The following is a 20,091-nucleotide window of genomic DNA, read 5'->3' as shown; positions in this document are numbered from 1 at the left end:
CCCCCCCTCAAAAGTAAAAACTGTATAGCCCCTTCATACAGTGTATCAAATACTAGTGCAGATTTAGGTAGCCCTTTTTCCTAGCTTATCTGTTCCAGGTTGCCATCCAAGCAATAAGAATTACATAAACTAGAAATTGATTGTATACTGCTGTGATCTTGTTTCATAGTTTCATAGCCAAGAGGTATAACAAATTAAATAAACTATAACTGTACTTGCCAACAAAAGTGTGGGTGCCTGCCTGTTGCAGCACCTTGTTGTTTTTTTTCCCTGTTTCTTTTGAAGGTACCCTGTAGCTAGGGAGTCCAGTGCTCTGAGGACTCACTATCCCGCTTTTCCTCAGCAGACTAAGCTACTCTACTTGCAGCATGTGTGTGGACAGTAGTCCTCATATACCCATTCTCCTCCCCTGTGGACTGAGGAGGTCACAAACATGATAAGGCAGCTCAAAAGCTTTTAGTGTTGCTAAGCTGCAGTAGCATCCTGCACGGGCTCCATCAGTGACTTCTTGTACACTATAAGGTCCTCCCAAGGAGTATCGCTAACCACACCCTCTCCAAATAACATCACACCGTATGATACCCACAAGCGAACCTTCTCTGGAGTATTCCCCATTCTCTAGAATGCACTCCCTGAAAGGATTTGCTTAACACAAGACTATCTCTACTTCAGGAAGCAGGTGAAAGCTTGGCTCTTCACCCAGGCCTTTGATGGAAAAGTAACTGACTTGCTAGTCACACACTCACACTCACTATAGCAGGGAATGTTTATCCACTCTTTCCCTAGCAAAGATAATATTCTAACGCCTTTATGACCTCATTTGCAACTTTCTTTAAATTAGTCCCTTATTTTCTTACTCCTGTCACTTCATCATATCTATCTATATGTTCCATCTTTGCTTATATCCTATGTTATCTATTAAAATATTTTTATTGAGTATTGTGTTGACATTGTAATGTAGCATACTATCATGCTTATTTTCGAAAGAGAAGGACGCCCATCTTTCGACACAAATCGGAAGATGGGCGTCCTTCTCACAAGGTCGTCCAAATCGGCATAGTCGAAAGCCGATTTTTTACACCCTCGACTGCTTTCCGTCACGGGGACGACCAAAGTTCACGGGGGCGTGTCGGCAGGGTAGCGAAGGCGGGACTGGGGAGTGATTAGGAGATGGTCGTCCTCGGCTGATAATAGAAAAAAGAAGGGTGTCCCTAATGAGCACTTGGCCGACTTTACTTGGTCCATTTTTTTTCATGACCAAGCCTCAAAAAGGTGCCCGAACTGACCAGATGACCACCGGAGGGAATCGAGGATGACCTCCCCTTACTCCCCCAGTGGTCACTAACCCTCTCCCACCAGAAAAAACAAGTTTAAAAGTGCTTTGCCAGCCTCTATGCCAGCCTCAAATGCCATACTCAGGTCCATCGCAGCAGTATACAGGTCCCTGGAGCAGTTGTAGTGGGTGCAGTGTACTTCAGGCAGGTGGACCTGGGGGGGGGGGGGTTGGGGGGCTCAGCACCCGAGGTAAGGGAGCTATGCACCTGGGAACAATTTGTGAAGTCCACTGCAGTGCCCCCTAGGGTGCCCGGTTGGTGTCCTGGCATGTGAGGGGGACCAGTGCACTACAAATGCTGGCTCCTCCCACGAAAAAGGGCTTGGATTTGGACATTTTTAAGATAGACGTCTTTGGTTTCCATTATCGCTGAAAACTGAGGACGACCATCTCTAAGGTCGACCTAAATATCAAGATTTGGGCATCCCCCACCGTATTATCGAAACGAAAATGGACGTGCATCTTGGTTCGATAATACATGTTGCCCCACCCCTTCGCGGCACCGTCCTTAGAGTCGGGCACCCTTAGAGATGGTCGTCCCCGTTTGAAAATGCCCCTTCATGCCATACATTGTATTATTATTTGAATATTTTTACTGCTGTAATTGTCTATTGCTTATGTTTTACTTATTCTTGCTGTACACCGGCTAGAGTGAATTATTTCAAAAAGGTGGTAAATAATTCCTAATAAATAAATAAGTGCACATTGGGAAGAGAAAGGAACTATTATGTACATGTCTGTTGTCTCACAATAGTGACCAGTCAGGTAAAAACCAGCAGGCCTCCTTTGCCGTTGCACAGACCAGTGGCGTAGCCAGAAGGCAGTTTTTGGGTGGGCCAACAGGTCAGATGGGTGGGCACTAGGGTTGCCAACTTTCTGAAAGAGAAAAACCCACCACCTGATGCACCCATGCCCTGCCTCACCCCATGCTCCACCCCTACTCCGCTCCCAATAACTTCAATGAGGGTAGCAGTGCAGGCCACACTGAAGCTTGAGGGAAGTCCAAAAGACTGCATTCTTCAGTCCCCATTGAGCCATGGTCCCCCAACATATATATGCTTCTCCTGTATCAGGGTTTGTCAATTCTTTTGTGGCCACAACCCCATAATAGAGGCCAAATAAAATTATGTGACCCCCCCCTAGAGGTGCAGAACAATTATGTACCTATAGAGAGCCCCCTCAAGTTGTGACCCCAAATGTGGGTTTTGTGACCCCATTTGGTATCCCAACCCACAGTTTGGGAAGCTCTGTCTTATATAGTATTGAAGCCAAATACATTCTGCATCCACAGAACCCCCTGGCCCTTCCCCAACAGTGGATGCAGAGCAGGGCTAGGACACTTCCCCATAAAACTCACCAAATACATATTTGTCTCTTGTGTAATCTCAATAACAGACGTGTAAAGTAATTCAAGCTACTCAGAACCTAGATCAAATCTATCATTCCAGCACTAGCTCCCAAAACAAAGATTCTACCTACAATATTTTAGGGCCCTAAATATTACAGTGATGTCCTAAAATATCAATACATCTATTAGGAAAACTGAACAAGCCAAATTACTACAGAATGCTACATAGAATATTCATACTAAAAGAATACCTTGGTCACACACACAGCACACAAATGTAAAATACAGAATAGGCGACCACAAATATAAACATGAATTAAACCAAAATCCCAAGAAGCCAGCCTTTTCATGTAGTACAATACCAGAGAAATAGAAAGAGATGCATTTCCTCCTATACTGTGCAAAAAAGAAAGATGACATATGCCAGGGATGGTGTTAGAGGAGTGCAGCTAGGGCAACTGCCCTTGACCTCCTGGCCAGAGAGAGCTACAAGCCTGCCAGAACTTGAAGAAGGTGCAGCCTGATAATGTGCTTTGGGGTCCCTCCTAGATTTCTGCCCTGGGCCCCAGCCATATCTAACACCATATCTGGCAGGATGTACATTTCAAATCTGACGTATTGTAATCACAAAATAGAAAATAACATTATTTTTTCTACCTTTTGTTGTTTGGTCATTTTTTTTCCAAATAAATGTTCATCCTAGGCTCTGGTTTCTGCTTCCCATTGCCTTCTCTTAACTCTCTCGCTATGATCTTCTGTCCATTTGACATTTCTTCTCTCTTCATGCTCACCATCCATCTTTGTGCCCCTATCTTTCCCCATCCAGCTTCTCTCCCCTCCCTCTTTCCCCCCAACCGCCCGCATTTGGCTTGCCTGCCCTCCCTCCTTTTCTCACTTGTTCTGTGTGTTTAGTATTTGACTCCCTGTTCTTTCATTCCTTGGGTTCAGTACCCCTTTTTCCTTTCCTTTCCCTTCCCTTCTCCCTCTCCCCTCCCCCAGGTTCAGCACCTCTTTTCCTTCCAGCCAGTCAGCCGCCGCCTCCCATGAGTACAACACCTCTCTCCCTTCCCCCTGCCCCCCAAAGGGTCCAACACCTTTCTCCCTTCCCTTCAGCCCACCCACAAGTCCAGTACCCCTCTCCCTTCTCTCCAGCCTACCCCCATGGGTCCTCTCTCCCTTCCCTCCAGCCCCTCCCCCAACAGCTCCAGCATCTTTCCCTCCAGCCCCTCCCCCCACAGCACCAGCCCCTCTCTCCCTACAGCCCCCACATGTCCAGCACCCACCCAGCCACCCAGCCTGCCCCTCCCATAGGGCAGCACTTCTCTCCCTTCTCTCCAGACCACCCCCCTCCGGAAGGTCATCTCTGTCTTTTTCCTCCCTGCTTGTTGCTCCTTTCCCTGTGCTCCCACCCCGTCCCGCGAGTCCAGCACTTCAGCTCTCTTCCTCCCTGCCTCTGTCGTGCTGCTTCCAAGACTCAATAGAACCGGCGTGCGCAGTGACAAAAACAGGGTTCCCTCTGAAGCATGCGTCGGCGACGCATCCCGCCCTAACAGGAAGTTGCATCGGAGAGGGCGGGATGCGGAACAGCGAACTCCGAAGCCGGCCCGCGTGTGCGAATTGCTGACAGGTAGCGCACACCAATACCTTTAAGCCAGAAGCACCACCACAGACGGGCAAAAAAAAAAAAGAACTGAAGGACTCGACGGACGGGAGTGGAGGGAAGGGAGCGAGCCAGCTAGGGATTGGGGACATCAAGTGCACCATTCCTGGGTGGGCCTTGGGCAAAAGTGGGTGGGCCTGGGCCCACCCAGGTCCACCCGTGGCTACGCCCCTGGCACAGACTAAAGTTTGCTCTGTGTTCAGCAGGCCAGAAGACAGGGGAATAGTCTAGGTATGGTGTGGACACTGAGGGCTTGTCCAGCACACTACCTCCTAGCAGGTGCATGACCCTCCACTGAAACCAGTGAGGCCCCCAGAGGCGACTGCCACCAGGTGCGAACCAAGCAGGTCCTGTGTGCCCCCAGCAGCAGCTTCAGGGAATCCTACAACTAGGACAGGGGCCCCGGCCTCAGGGTCTACTGAACATGAGAGACAGGATTCGAATACAGACACAAAATACTGGACATTGTAAACCTCAATGCTGGAAATGATTGTCCATATCCACCAAGCTTAGTGGAGTTTATTACACAAATGGAAAAGGTGAGCACTGGCACAAAAACAGAAGGCAGCTGAAGAGGGAGGTGAAGGGCAAAATCGGAGAGAATCCGCTGGATGTAGACTCTGGGAACTTCAGGCCTGAGAAACACATGGTGCACAGGGACTCCAAAACCCAGTGGCATAGGAAGGGGGGGGAGGCGGTGGGGCGGTCCGCCCCGGGTGCACGCCGCTGGGGGGGTGTCGTCTCCATTGGTTCCTTGCTCCCTCTGCCCTGGAACAGGTTACTTCCTGTTCCAGGGCAGAGAGAGCAAGGAACCAATGGAGCCGACGCAGCTCCCAGCGACGTGGACTCGGGGGCGGATTGGCCCTCCCGCCCACCCCTCGCTTCTAAAGTAAGTAACAATGCGCTCCGGGGGGGAGGGTGCGCGCCGAGGGGGGGCACCGTGCTGCCCTCGCTATGGCACTGCCAAAACCAACCCAGCTTCTCATGAAGGCAGCCACAAAAGGGGTACAATCTGCACATATACCCACACTTACTTTATTTCAGCATTCAAACAATAAATACATAAATAGGATAAAACAGTGTTTTGCAAAGTCCACTACTGTCCCTTGTGTTGCTGCTGACCAGTGTCTGTGCTGTATCTTGTCTAGCAGCCAGGTGCTGCAAAAGGAAGGAGTCCTTGGTTAGTAGAAACATGGGGCAGACCAGATCTCAGGTCATCTCACTACCAGAAGGGAAAGGGTAGGATCATAGGTCTTTGCTTACCTGGAGTCAGTGGCAAATGGTGACTCCAGCTGGCTCATGACTCTCAGGGTTCAGCTGCCTGATGCTGTGGGAACAGAATGTTGAGCATAAGATTCAGTTTCCCAGGTGTTTAGGATTCTTGGCTGATGATAAGCCACCTCAGCAACATTAAGGCAATGTTGAGGGTCAAAAATGGTGTCTAAATCACTTTATTTAGATGTCATTCTCCCCAAAACATTTTCATGTGTGAGCCATTATCAAAATAAAATAAAAGGTTAATCCCCCAAACATCTAAGTGCCCATAGCTGATACGTTTAAAGTGTCCTATAAAAATGTGCATCTTGAGAGTTTCCACAGCCCACACTTGCAAAGGCATCCAAAAAGAAAGCCCCTAGCAGGAAGCTCAATTTCAGTGATGCTGACATAGAACTCCTAGTGAAGGAGATAGTGGCATGACATGCCAATCTGTTTGCTCCCAAGGGGCAAACTATCTGCGCTTACATCAAGCAGAAAGAATGGGTGACAATAGCCCACAAGCCTAATGTCCTACATGCAAATCGAGATATAGAGGACACTAAAAGAAAATGGAGGCAGCTGAGGAGGTATGTCAAGCGCAAGGCTAGAGCCAACCCGCCAGATGCATGGAGTGCATGGTGTACAGGCTCCTTCCCAAGGAGAGCATTCATGGCCTGGGAACCCAGGACACCTCCGCACAGGCTGGGGAATCAGATAAAGTTTGGGGAATAAAAATGTGCTGGCTGCTCCCTCTATTTCACCCTCTCTCCAGCAAGCTTGGACAGTGTGGGGGACTGATAGGAAAACCATCTGTACTACAGAGAGGTGGGGGGAGGGGGGAAAGGCACTCCAAATTAAAGTAAAAAAAAAAAGCAGATAATCAGGGATGTCACATCCTAATAAATCAGCTTGGAGTAGTATATTTAGTGGCTAGGTCTGGGAGCACTCAGGTCACTGGTTCAAGTCCTGCTGTATTTGTCATTTTGGGGGGCTTTCTTCCCCTCTCCCTTCCCCTTTGGTCCATCACCAACCAATGGCTATTCCTGCTTTCAAGGTATCTGTGGTCCTCTCAGTGTGCTCTTCAGACCACTCCCACTATCCTTACCCACCTACCTGTGTGGCTGTCTCACATAATGGTTTCTGAGGTCCACAGTGCACCATCCCCTTTAGCTCCTGTAGTGTGGGATGAGGAGGCATACATCGTGTGGTGGCATGACAAATGGCAGTCCTCATCAACTGTGGTATATGAATGCACATGGAGTGATTCGTTTTGGGAAGGCTGAAACAGACTGACATCTTAGCTAATGCAACAGACACATTTATTCTACTTTCACTGTTCAGGCAAGGAATCTGAGTCGGAGGCAGAGGCTGGAACCAGTAGCCAGAAAGCAGTGCAAGCAGCTCAGGCAGAGAAGGGGGAGTCATTGGCAGCAGAGGAGTCGCAGGAGGACACTGTGCCAGCAGAAAAGCCCACTGAAGACACCAACCAGGAGCCACCTGCAGGAGAGGAAGAGGAGGACCAATTACTGGTTGACCCCCCCACCAGATATTCCAGAGGCCCCTGTAGAGGCTGAGGAGCCAGAAGAGAAGCCACAGCTGGCTCATTGGGGACCCTTCCACCTCAGGCAGCAGGTTGTGCAGCTGGCCAACAAACTCCTGACCCAAAATGTATAGCTGGCTGACTACCAACACCAGAAGCTACAGCTGTTGTGTGAGGGGGTTCAGGTTCAGCAGCAGAGGCTCCAAGTCCAAGATGTCTGCCTGCAGGTGCAGCATACCATACAGCAGCAGAGCAGGGATGCTAGGCACTATGTGGCTGCAAATTCATGGGATCCGGTGAAATCTGCATGATTACACAGAGGCCTTGTTCAGCACATTGCTTGCCTAACAGGCACTTGACCCTCTCAGGGGAACTGGTGAGGCCAGCATTTCACCAGCACCACGGTCTACACCATTCACAAGTGGCAACAGTGCCCACACCACCCAGACCAGATTCACAGCAACCTCCTCAGCTCTGGCCAAGCAACCGGCATCCAAGAGGGCGCGGATGGGACTCTCAGGACCCCAGACCAATGGGTCTATCATGCAGTCAGGTCTCTTTGGGGCAGCACATAATGCCTTGCTGGGTGCTGTGCCCAGCAGCAACTCAGGCACAGGGCCAACCAGGTGACCCGATTTCCATGGGGAAGCAGAAGCAGCTGCATCTCCTGATGCCTCTGAAGGCAGTGGCAGTCCCAGAGGGGAGGACCTGAACTGTCTCCAGTTGCTAGAGGGATGGGTGGGAGAGCTGGCCCTCAGAGAGGATGGGGAGGGGGAGGATGAGGTAGGGCTGTGAGAAAAATACTTACCATGCTGTGGTGGTGTGTACTTGGAGGAGGGGGGGTGTGCTGGGGTTAGAGGGGATAGAATAAGATATGGTGACCACAAATAAATACTGCACTGACCTTTACTGGAAATTGGTCTGTGTGAGTCTTTGTCTGGTGCAGACCCCCAGCTGCAGCATGTCTTCTAATTCAATTTACACCATATTTCTACACTTCATTCATTTTTTAGGAGTTTTATCCTTATGTATGTATGTACATTTGTTTTATTTGTTTTTATAGACTCCTAAGGCAGGCACTTTAGCCAAAACATGGTGCTATGTCGAGTCACTAATTCATGGAATAACGTGTATATAACATCTTACATCTCCCTGGTTTTCTTGGAAGAGTTCTGTTGATCACTCTACGCCTCTGTTTGACCAGTATACAGTAGGCCATGAATATCTTGACGACCTTTTCTGAGCTATAGAGGAACTCCCCTCCAGAATGGTGCAGACATCTGAATCTGTTTTTGAACTGGACAAAGGGGCACTCATTGATAGTGCAGGTGTTCTTGTGGCTCTTGTTATATTCCTCCTCTGCCTCATTTTTTTTGTTACATTTGTACCCCGCGCTTTCCCACTCATGGCAGGCTCAATACGGCAGGCAGTGGAGGGTTAAGTGACTTGCCCAGAGTCACAAGGAGCTGCCTGTGCCGGGAATCGAACTCAGTTCCTCAGTTCCCCAGGACCAAAGTCCACCACCCTAACCACTAGGCCACTCCTCCATTTTTGGGGTGGACAATGGGAATCATTAGCCAGGTTCACTGGGGATAACCTCTGTCACCTATGGTGTGAGCAGGATTCACAGACATGGGTGTATATTTGTATGTGGACCTTGTGGAGTGTGGGTCATGGGTGTGGGTTCTGGGGGCAGCTTGAGGGAGGTAGGGTGATAATGTAAGGTGGAGGACAATGGATATGGGGGTTAGGAATCCCAGTACTGCTTACCTAGGAACCAGCCACTGATGATCTCCTCTCGGTCAGACTTGCAATAGATTCCAGAATGCTGCAGGATATATGCATCGTGGGTGGACCCCGGGTACTGAGCACACATTTCCACAATCTTCCCCTGGGCATCACACACAACCTGAATGTTCATGGAGTGATATAATTTTCTGTTCCTATAGGTCTCTTCATTTGCCTGGGAGGTCTAAGTGTTACATGTGTACAGTCAATGATGCGAATGATTGAGGGGAAGTGGTTTATGGTGTAGAACTGAGCCATGTTGTTCTGGAAAGCCTAGGTGGTAGTGGGGAAGGTAATATAGTATGAGGTGTGGGTGAGGAAGCCATCGAGGAACAGTAGGTCCCTCCCTCTGGAATAACATGTCATGTTTTATCTTACCAGATATTTAAGAAAAGTTTTAGGGGTCCTTTTACTAAGGCACACTAATAGATTTAGGGTGCACTAACATTGTATACCTATGGGCACAATTCATTAGCATGCACTAAATCCGTTAGCGTGCCTTAGTAAAAGACCCCTTAAAGCATTCCTCTTTAGGGATGCATTTGAACCCTGATTATGGCATGGCAGCAGCAAGAGTTGACGTAATGTTTCAGGCAAGTCTTATCACTGTTCTGCTACCTCACTTCTGGAATGATTAGCATGCAGTTTAAACCCAGTACTGTTACAACATCACCAGGATAAAGTCTCAGTTCTTAAGACGATGATGATGATAATGATAATGGATACTTATAGTCCGCCGCTCTCCCTAAAGATAGGTTCAGAGCAGGTGAAAAAAAAAAGAAGTATGTTACAAAATCACATATACTGAACAAAATCTATTATGACAAAAATTCTGAGAACAGATAAGTCTTCAAACTTTTCCGAAAAAGAGTAAAAGATTTGATTATTCTATCAATGGTCAGCGATGAACAATCTGAATAGAAAAATGACTAGGTAAATTTTCTTTAATGTAATAACTCCAACAAGGAGAAAATAACTTACAGTTTTGATGCTTGAAAAGTACTGTAGCCTCTGTGGTTCTGTCACATATTTAGAAACCAGCTGTTCTCCCAGTAATTTTGGTATCTTTCAGTGTCTTCAGATTAAGCAGTGTTTCTTTGCATTTTTTGGATATTGTGAACTATTGGAAGACCCCTGATGCAGGCCAATTTGCCAAAACATGGACTGTGTAGGGTCTGTCCACTAAAATTTTAGTTGACTTCTCCCAATCCTGAAGGCTCCTGGTGCTTTTGCTCTCTGCTTCCCAAGTTCCCCCAGCAGGCCCCCCCATCCTTGATTCCTAACTGGCCTTAGCAGGTTCCTTGGTGTCTAGTGGATGGAGGACCAATGGCCCCTCACTCATGCTCCTTCAGCTCTGGGTCTCAAAATAGACATAGTGAATCCTAGCAATAATCTCTCTGGGACATCTGGATTAGAGAAAGTTGCTAATTTATTGCAGATTCCTAATGGAGCACTCTACTGTTTATTACCACCCCCTCTACCAGTGGCATAGCCAGACCTGATATTTTGGCTGGGCCCAGAGCTAATATGGGTGGGCACTATATATATATATATATATATAGTGCCCACCCATATTACCCAAGGCAATGAGGAGCCCATCCCCACCCAGAAATTCCCCAGCAATAAATTTTAATAGTGACCACCAGCCCCAGGCAGATAGCAGGCCCCAGCTAGCTCAATTTTAAAAAAATTACACAGCACATGTCACACAATGTTAAAAATTATGATTAAAAAAAAGTACTTAAATTTTTATTACCGGCTCCTATTGCTGCTGGGCTCGCCTCGACATAATGTTGAATCATGAAGAAGAACCTTCCAAGGCCAGGCTCGTGCTCCTCACCTCCGCTCCGCAACCCTCCTGTAAAACATGCACTGCATGGCGTGCACATGATGGTGGTGGGCTGGACTGGAGTCCTAGACTGGCAGCTGAGCGGGTGCCCTTCCCTCTTTCTCTCCTACCCTTCCATCCAGTGTCATCCCTCTTTCTCTCTCCATCCTTCCACCTATTACCCTCTCCCAATCCTTCCATCCGTCTCCCTCTATCTCCCCTTCCTTCTAGACAGTTATCTCTCTACCCTTTTCCATTCAGCATGCCCTCTCTCTCCCCCCCATCCTACCAGTGGCTTTCCTCTTTCTCTTCCTACCCTTCCATCCAGCGTCTTCCCTCTTTCTGCTCCCTCCTTCCAGCATTTTTCCTCTTTCTCCCTCCTTTCATCCAGCATTTCTCCATTTGACCAGCTAAGGTCTCCCCCAGTTTCTCTCCAGCAGCTTCTCTCTCTTTCTCCTGCCATTTTCCATGTCCCCTCCTTCTCTCCCCCATCTTGCTACTTATCTGTCTCTCTCTCAGTACCCCTCTTCCATCTAGCATCTTCCCTCTTTCTGCCCCTTCTTCTAGCATTTTTCGTCTTTCACCCTCCTTTTATTCAGCATTTCTCCTCTTTGTCTCTCCATCTGACCAGTCAGGGTATCCCCTTTGTTCCCCTTCCTTCTCCCCAGCAGCCTGTCTCTCCCCTGCTCTTTTCCATGTCCCCTCTTTCTCTGGCTCTCCCCTGTTGTTTCCATGTCCCTTCTCTCCCCATCTCTCTCTGGCTCTCCCCTCTTTCTCTCCCCTGCTCTTTTCCATGTTCTCTCCCCATCTCTCTCTCTGGCTCTCCCCTGCTCTTTTCCATGTCCCCTCTCTCCCCATCTTTCTCTGTACTCTCCAGCGTCATTTTCTTTTTTTCTCTCCCCTCTGCTCTCTCGAACACCCTTCCCCTATCAACCACGTTTCCTCTCCCACTATCTGGCCCTCTGAAACAGGAGCAGCAGCAGCGTCATCAACACAAGAAGAAAAACAAGCGCGGGGCCGCCTGCAGCAGCCTTCAGTCATGCGCTGTCAGCTCTCCCATCCTCTGCTCCCGCTGACGTCAATTTCCCATTCCGGGGGCAGAGGACAGGCAGAGCCGACAGCGCATGCCTGCAGCGGCGCGGCCCCGCGCTTGTTTTTCTTCTTATGTCGGCTGAAGCTGAACTGAAGTGGCGGCTCGGCGAAGCACCTGTTTTTGTTCCTGCCGCAGCTCAGGAGCGGCGCAACTATGACCGGCGGCGTCGAGCGAGGCGAACTGAGCGCAGCACTGCTTCAAATTTCAGCACTCCGGAACGAAGGTGAAGATGTGGGATCATGGATGGGTGGGCCTGGAGGAAAAGTGGCTGGGCCCAGGCCCACCCGTGGCTAAGCCCCTGCCCTCTACCACCCCTGCCCCCAAAAGCAAAACAAACAAAGGATGTGGGGCACTGTGACAGCGTCTGATTACATATATGTGCTTGTTTCTAAAATGGCTGATATACACCTATATATTCTTAAATGCCAATATACACATGTATGCACTGGCATATATGCCACCTTAATTTCGATGTTGAAGCTTGTATAACGGATTTTCCTGCCACATGTAACAAGCGCATACATGTCCGTTCCCGGATGTATTTTACAACCAAGTTTATATTGGCAGATCCTCCTCTAAAATAGTAGTGAAACTTGGTATGTCCTGACCTGGATATCTCAATTTTGATTTGGATGTTCTATTTAAATTGTGACATATATAATTTTAATTTGAGTTTCAGATTTGGCACCAGTATATGTTTTAAGCTATGAGGCTCATTTTCAAAAGGGAAAACATCCAAAAATTGTCATAAAGCACCATTTTGATAGATTTCTTCTGTTTTGTAGGCGTTTATCTATGCATTTCATCTACATTGCATCTAAATCACAAGGGGGTGTGATGGGGTGTTTTGAAGGTGGGATTAGTGCGGGCTTAAGGCGTGCCTAGCACTTGCACATTTTATAGCCATAATGGAACAAAACAAAAATGTCTAGGGTGAAAATTTAAACATTTTGGTCTAGACCTGTTTTCAGAACAAATAAGGCACAAAAAGGTGCCCTAGAAATGACCAGATGACCACTGGAGGGAATCAGGTATGACCCCTCCCTTACTCCCCCAGTGGTCACTGATCCGCCTCCCACCCCCAAAAAATATGAATAAAAATAGTACACACCAGTCTGTACTTCAGTTTCAAATGTTATAGCTATGTCCATTAGAGCAGCATGCAGGTCCCCCGAGTAGCCTAGTGGTGGGTGCACTGGACTGTAGACAGGTGGACCCAGGCCCATATCTCCTCCTACCTATTACACTTGTGGTGGAAATTGTGAGCCCTTTAAAACTCACCAGAAACCCATTATACCCACATATAGGTGCCCCCTTCACCCATAAGGGCTATTGTAGTGGTGTACAGTTGGGGGTACTGAGTTTTGGGTAGGTTTTGGATGGAGCAATGGTGAGATGTGTGCCTGGGAGCATTTATATGAAGTTCACAGCAGTGCCCCCTAGGATGTCCCATTGCTGTCCTGGGATGTCTGGGGGACCAGTCTGCTAAAATTGCTGGGCCCTCCTACATCCCAACTACATTTTTCACTTGTACGTGGTTTTTTTTTTAATGGCCTGAAAAAATAAATGCACAGAGCACAAAACCTTGTTACAAACAGTATTTTTGAAAGAAAAAAAAGATAACACATTTTGCTGTTTCAAAAATAATTATGTTTTGTATTCGGATTTGGGATGTTTAGCACAAAACATCCAAAGTTCAACTTAGACATCATATCGAAAATGCCCCTCTTTGTTTATGTATGTTTTATTACTGAAGCATTTTAGTATTCACTTTGTGTTGGTTGTAACCTGCTTAGAATTTTAGATAATATTGGCTAGAAATATGTTAAAATAAATAAGTAAAATCAAATAAACAGAAACATTTTAACATAGATTTGTTATCATGCTTACATGGGGCCTCAATGACTTTGATAATCTTCCTGCCACTAAAAGGCGATGCTGTAAACCAGGTGTTAACACTTATCCACATGTTACAAGTGTAAATGTTTAGAATAATTATGAATATGCCTATATTCTGCTTAACGTACAGTGGGTATTTGCAAGGGGGCCCAAACACAGGGGAGAAACATGGGCAGGATACAGGTGGGGTACCCACTTACACAGGTAATTTGCAGAATACTGGGGTCCTTGTACAAAGGTGCACTAGTGTTTTTATCGCGAGCTAAAAACTTGACTCAACACAGCTGTGTTTCGGCGCTAAAAAGCGCCTTCCTCAGGAGTCTTATAGCTGATTTTGTATATTCTATTATCTGTGATATATTGGTGTTACTTAATACCGGATATAGGTATTTTATCCGATGTCTCTGTCGAAAAGAAACCTCCTTTGAAGAGAAGAACTGGAGCAATCAACACATAATGGAGGTTTCTTTTGGCAGAGACATCGGATAAAATACCTATATCCGGTATTACGTAATACCAATATATCACAGATAATAGAATATACAAAATCAGCTGTACACTATAAGACTCCTGAGGAAGGTGCTTTTTAGCGCCGAAACATAGCTGTGTCGAGCAGGGGCGTATCTGGAATCCGGCGGTAGGGGGGGCCAGAGCCAGAGAGGGGGGGCACATTTTTGCCTGCCTCCCTCCCCCCCCCCGCCGCCGCCGCCTCTCTCCACCCCCTCCCCGCCGTCAACCCTCCCCCGTTGCTTACTTTTGCTGGCGGGGGGCCCCAACCCCCGCCAGCCGAGGTCCCGACCCGCAATCTCCATATTTCGTCTTCCTCCGTGGCCATGTGCTTCAAGGAAGTAACGCTGCAGTGCTGATTCGTTGAATCCAGTTCGGCGTCTGACGTGCTGCGACGTCAGACGCCGAACTGGATTCAACGAATCAGCACTGCAGCGTTACTTCCTTGAAGCACATGGCCACGGAGGAAGACGAAATATGGAGATTGCGGGTCGGACCTCGGCTGGCGGGGGTTGGGGCCCCCCGCCAGCAAAAGTAAGCAGCGGGGGAGGGTTGACGGCGGGGAGGGGGGCCAGGGCGAAATCTGCGGGGGCCCAGGCCCCTGTGGCCCCACGCAGATACGCCCCTGGTGTTGAGTCGAGTTTTTCACTGTGTAACTTGGAATAAAGGTTTGATTTACAATATACGTCTTCCCCGGTTTCTTGGAGGAGCCTTCCCTTCCTACTCCCTGCTGTGTGTGTTTCCTTGCGTAGGATCCTAGCATACCTCCACCTTCTTGGTGGCATTTTCCTCTCCATTAGGTTCCTACCACCCAGTCTTGGGGTGCCTCAAGGGAGGTGTCCAATTATAGAATTGCCTCCTAAGTGCTTCTGTTATTATAGAAAGCAGTGGCTATCTGTACATTAGCCTCTTGCATCTGGGTTTTGCTTTAGCCTGCTGTCAGCTGAAATCCTGCTTGATGTGGGCCATGTATAAACATTTCAGTGGGAAAGATTTCCTGCCTTCTTGTACTGTACGATTAAAGCCATGGAAGGCACAGACACCTGAACTGCAGACTCTCACAGTGGAAACTTGTTAATAATAGAGGCAAAAATCACAAATTCCCTGACTGTCTTCTTTGTTTTGACAGAGGATGAAATGCCAGATTTTTGCTTTGGACTTCAGACTCTGCTGTCTCTCAGAGTAAGAAATTTTCAGATCTCTCCCTCCCAAGTATGAACACCTGCTGTGACACTGACATTATACTGTCAAATGTCAAAATGTAATTTATTACCTATTCTTTTTGTATTAAACAATATATTCATCGTTTAAAAACAACATTCCCCAGTGTACTGCTTGCCTCTTTCTTTGCTTTTATCCTTATTCCTTAGGCTTTCTTTATTGTTATGTTGTATTTGGATACCGCCTCTGTAAATATAGTGCAAACCAAAGCAGTTCACAAAACATAAGTATAATACAATATATAATACATCAGAAATACAATGTCAAAGCACAGTTCACATATGCAAATGAATCATGGGAGTCAATTTACAGACCTGTAAAGGAGGTTTTTTAGTGAGCTTGTTTAAAGCACAGGATGCAATTACTTTTATTCAATAAAATGAATACAGGACTTGCTGCTGGAAAAATAAGCACACAATCTGGATGAACTGTGTGATATGCAGAGTATTTGCCTTCTAATAAGATTCAATTTTTTACATATTTAAATATTTTTCTATTTTACATATTTAGAAGTTAAAGTGGATCCCTTTTATTTATTTACTAGTAAAAAAGGCCCGTTTCTGCCTGAAATGAAACGGGCACTAGCAAGGGTTCCCCCCTCCCTTCGTTGCTGTCTCCCTCTCTGTCCTCCAAGTCCCACGCCCTCCTTTCCTGTCCTCCGAGTTCCAGGCCATCCTCCCTCCCCTCTCCCATTGCCCTGTAACTCACCAGTTTGTCCATAAGTGTCCTGGTGTTCTGCATGGCCCTGCGGTCGTCCGCCGCCTACTTGTGGTGCTCCAGTGCGTTTGTGGAGTCTGTCATTTTGTTTTGTTGTAGTGGTAGAGAGTGTGTGTGTGTGAATGTTTGTTGGGGGGGTGTGGATGGTGAAATGTGAGGGAGTGGCAAGAGGGTTTGAAGGGGGGGGGGGTCTGAGTTCCTGTGGTGATGGGTTGAAAGTGAGGGATTGCTCAGGTCATGTTTTTGGTGTGTGTAAAATTGTTTGTTTTGTGCTACACATTGTGTCTGTGTGTGTGAATGTTTGGGGGTGGGGTGGGGGATTGGGAAGTGTGAGGGAGTGGCTGTGAACTTGGAGGGGGGTCAGGGGCTTGGAGGGGTCCAAATGAAAGAGCTGTAGATGGAGAAAGAATAAAGAACAGGTTTGGTTCCTTTATTTTGAGTGTGTAGAAATGACGGCTGGGAGGGAGAGTGGGAACGGAGATCATCCAAATTGCCTTCCTTCCTTACAGGGAGCTAAATAGGCTCACTGCGTGTTGGATGGGCAGTGAGGGCTTGGAGGGGGTTCATGGGTTTTGACGGGGGTCAGCGTTGGTTGGGGGGCAGGGGCGGGCCCTCACAGCGCCTTTCACATGCGTGTGAAGGTGCTGCAGCAGAGGCAACAGCTGATCGTTTCCGTTCGGCCCTCCCTCCTTCCCTCCGTGTCCCACAGGGAGGGAAGGAGGGAGGGTCGAAGGTAAACAATCAGCTGTTGTGTCCTGCAGGGCGTTGACACGGAGGTCAGTGGCGTTGTGAGGAGCCAGCTGGCGTTCCGGAGGCAGACGGAGAGGGGTGAGTGGAGGGGGGAGTGGCGTTGATGAGGATGACGACGGCGATTGTGGCTGTGCAATTCGTCGAGGGGTGGTGGGAGGGTAGCTGGGCTTTTGAAATCCCATTCCTGGAACGTTCGGCGAAAGCGGATGAGCAGAGACGGCACTGCAGGCAGCCAGCAGCCGTTTTCACAGTGGCACTCCCCCCTCCTCGGCTGGAAAGAGGATCAGCAGAGACGGCACAGCAGGCAGGCAGCAGCGTTGTGTGGCGGTTGGCAACAGTCATGTCGGGCGCCATTGTTGTTTTGTGGTGGGCGCAGTGAGGTGATTGTGAGGCAGGGGGAGGAGTCCCCTTTCCGTTCCAGGCGTAGAGGTCATCAAAATGGCTGTGGCGTCATGACGTTGCACGCGAGGGCGTGACAGACAAACAGAGGCATCACCACCATGAAGTTACGAACCCTTCACGGAAGTGGCTGGAGCTAGGGACTTCAATAGAACGTTGAGGTAGCGAATTATGTCCGGAAGGGGTGTGGCTGGGGGAGTGGCTGAGGGTGGGTGTCTGAGTGAGAGTGAGAGTGAGAGTGAGAGTGAGTGGTGCTGACAGGCTAGAACAGTACAGGACTTCACTGTTTCCCTGCCACACTGTGAGCTTCAGAATTGGAGGTGAGAATTATTAATATAGATTTGTTTGTGAAGAAAATGTAACATATTGCTCATCCAGACCAAGTCCTCTCTCAGCAGTTTACAGTAATATATTAATGAAATACCATAAACTACATAACACAGACACCCATTCCCCAAGATGTGTTAGTAGCCATTCATTAATTATGACCACTGATCAGCTTATATAACATGCATCCACTGTTTCCTCTAAGCTGAGCGGAAGTCCTCCCACTGAATTGCTGCTAGTGGAGGGTGATGCTTCCATATTGTGTTTTCAATCACTAGGGGCAGGTTCCCTGGAGTCCTGCAGAGTTTGCCTGCCCTTCACTATTGAAAATGTGATAGTGAAACAGCTCCCCCTACTGGCAGAACTGAAGATGGAGGACTCCTGCTCAGCTTAGAGGAAACAATGCGTGCATCAGACGGTGCCAATATGGATTTTGGATGATCACCAGCACAGCGGTACCTTGTTTTACTTATGCCTACCATATCATTAAGAAATAATAGGTATTGTTTTACCGTGACATTGCAACACACCTCAAGCACATTGTGAGGTCCAGCACTGATGATCAACTACATTCTTTTCCAGTGAACTCTGCTTCTTGTATTGGAGGTGTATTATCTTTAATATCTTCCATATTTGTGAGCTATAGGTACAATCCTCAACTGAGTGATACCCTGTCTCTTCTCTAATTTATGCCTATCCTAACCCTCTGATATGTGACCTCTATTCTCTCTCTTCCATTAGTGCTGTATCGATCTGGATGATGGAATTCTACGGCTGAAAGCCCTAGGTCAAGAGTTGCCTTTCTTGCATGTCATGCAAGAGCATCAGCCATGAAGTCATTTGTAGCATGTCTATGTCAAGAAAGAGAAGCAATGCCTTAGAAGAAAAGCTCAGGGGTTCATTAGACCCACTTGCATCTGCTGAGCCCGTGCCAAAAGATTTCATTGAGGAGATCATGAGATGAATGGGTGCCCAGATCTGTTCTTCTGCTGTAATCATTTGAGCAGCCATCCTGTGAGGAAAGCTATTGCACCATCAAATGAACTTCATCTCATTTATCCCTGAATGCCGGGCTGATGTTGTTTTTATCTTCTCTGTTTACATCATTATTTTTGCTTCTGCATTGGAATTTTCTGTGTCCTTTAGATCCTATTTCTTTATATTCAGACTGCCCATAATGATTTTCTGAAGTCTAGTCCTAGCAGAAGTGTCTTTCACATGCCTAAACCAGTGATTCTCAACCTAGTCTTTGGGAAACTCCCAGCCAGTAAGTTTTTCATAATATCCACAACGAATGTGCATGAGGTAGATTTGCCTAGACTATCTCTTTTGTATGCAAAACCATCTCATACATATTCATTGTGGATCTCCTTAAAAACAGATTGGCTGAGTATACCCCAAAGACTGGGTTGAGAACCTCTGCTCTAGAGATATAGGGATGTCTGTTTTCTAAAGCTCTGAAGCTGTTGAATGGCTTCATTTCCTTTTAGCCTCAAAATCCATTTGAGTAATAAGGTCTAACAATTTTTGCATACTTTTGCATTGAGCTCACTGAAGGCTATGAATATCCTTGTGCTTCATGGGGAGCAACAGCTTCTCACCCTTTCTTATAGAAAAGCTGATCTTATTGACTTTTTACATCTTGTGATGTGTGTTTGAAACTCACTGTGTGGGTGAGGGAGGGGGAAGAGAGTTCCTGCACAGAAAGAGTCCCAATGGGTTTCACTATTTTATTGTGTACTGTTTAAAGCAAAAGACACTGCATTTCATGAATTTTCAATTGATGCAAGAAAGTCTTCCTGGAATGTTTGAATGGTAAAATTCATATTGCATAAGGAAAGATCAGTCCTGTCCTAATCTTATGCTCCCAGCATGGAGAATCTAAATGTTTGGGGGGGTAATTTTATGAAGTCATTTTCATGCACCACATGGCCTCTTATAAGATTAGAATGGCATAAAAATATGCACAATGATATGATGGTGTATACTTTGCCGGTAAACATGTACAGGGGTAGAGTTTGGGTGGCCAGTTGGTGGAGTTTGCAAATACATGCATAGATTATAAAATATACTAATGCATGTGCATACTTGAATAATATAGTTGTGGGCATTTACAGCTGCTCAAAACAATTGTAAATGTCCATGCCTGCTAAGTAGGTGGAATTTCTGCCTCTTACACTGGTATTTTATAAAGACACATTAGGAGAAAGGGAATGGAACTTAATATACTGCCTTTCTGTGTTGTTTGCAACTACATTCAAAGTGGTTTTACATATTATGTACAGGTACTTATTTTGTACCTAGGGCAAAGGAGGGTTAAGTTTGATTCCCACTGCAGCTCCTTGTGACTCTGGGCAAGTCACTTAACCCTCCATTGCCCCTGGTACAAAATAAGTACCTGAATATATGTAAACCGCTTTGAAT

The 20,091-nt window shown here is 47.2% G+C and overlaps 1 protein-coding gene across 2 annotated transcripts in view; it reads left to right on the top strand.

Annotated features, from left to right (window-relative positions):
- Positions 1-19,881, top strand: part of NRIP2 (nuclear receptor interacting protein 2) — a 137,931-nt gene extending 118,050 nt beyond the window's left edge. The window contains exons 5-6 of one of the 2 annotated variants that reach the window (XM_030214283.1): positions 15,383-15,435; positions 18,409-19,881. In XM_030214283.1, the coding sequence (XP_030070143.1) occupies positions 15,383-15,435; positions 18,409-18,501 (146 nt within the window). In that variant the 3' untranslated portion in view covers positions 18,502-19,881. Of the gene's footprint in view, positions 1-15,382; positions 15,515-18,408 lie in introns of both variants that reach the window. The other variant, XM_030214284.1, reaches the window with a different exon arrangement.
- The last annotated feature ends 210 nt before the right edge of the window (positions 19,882-20,091 follow it).

The sequence above is a fragment of the Microcaecilia unicolor genome, chromosome 9 (genome assembly GCF_901765095.1).
Source record: "Microcaecilia unicolor chromosome 9, aMicUni1.1, whole genome shotgun sequence".
Classification (NCBI taxonomy): Eukaryota; Metazoa; Chordata; class Amphibia; order Gymnophiona; family Siphonopidae; genus Microcaecilia; species Microcaecilia unicolor.
This window is presented reverse-complemented; position numbering and strand designations above follow the sequence as displayed.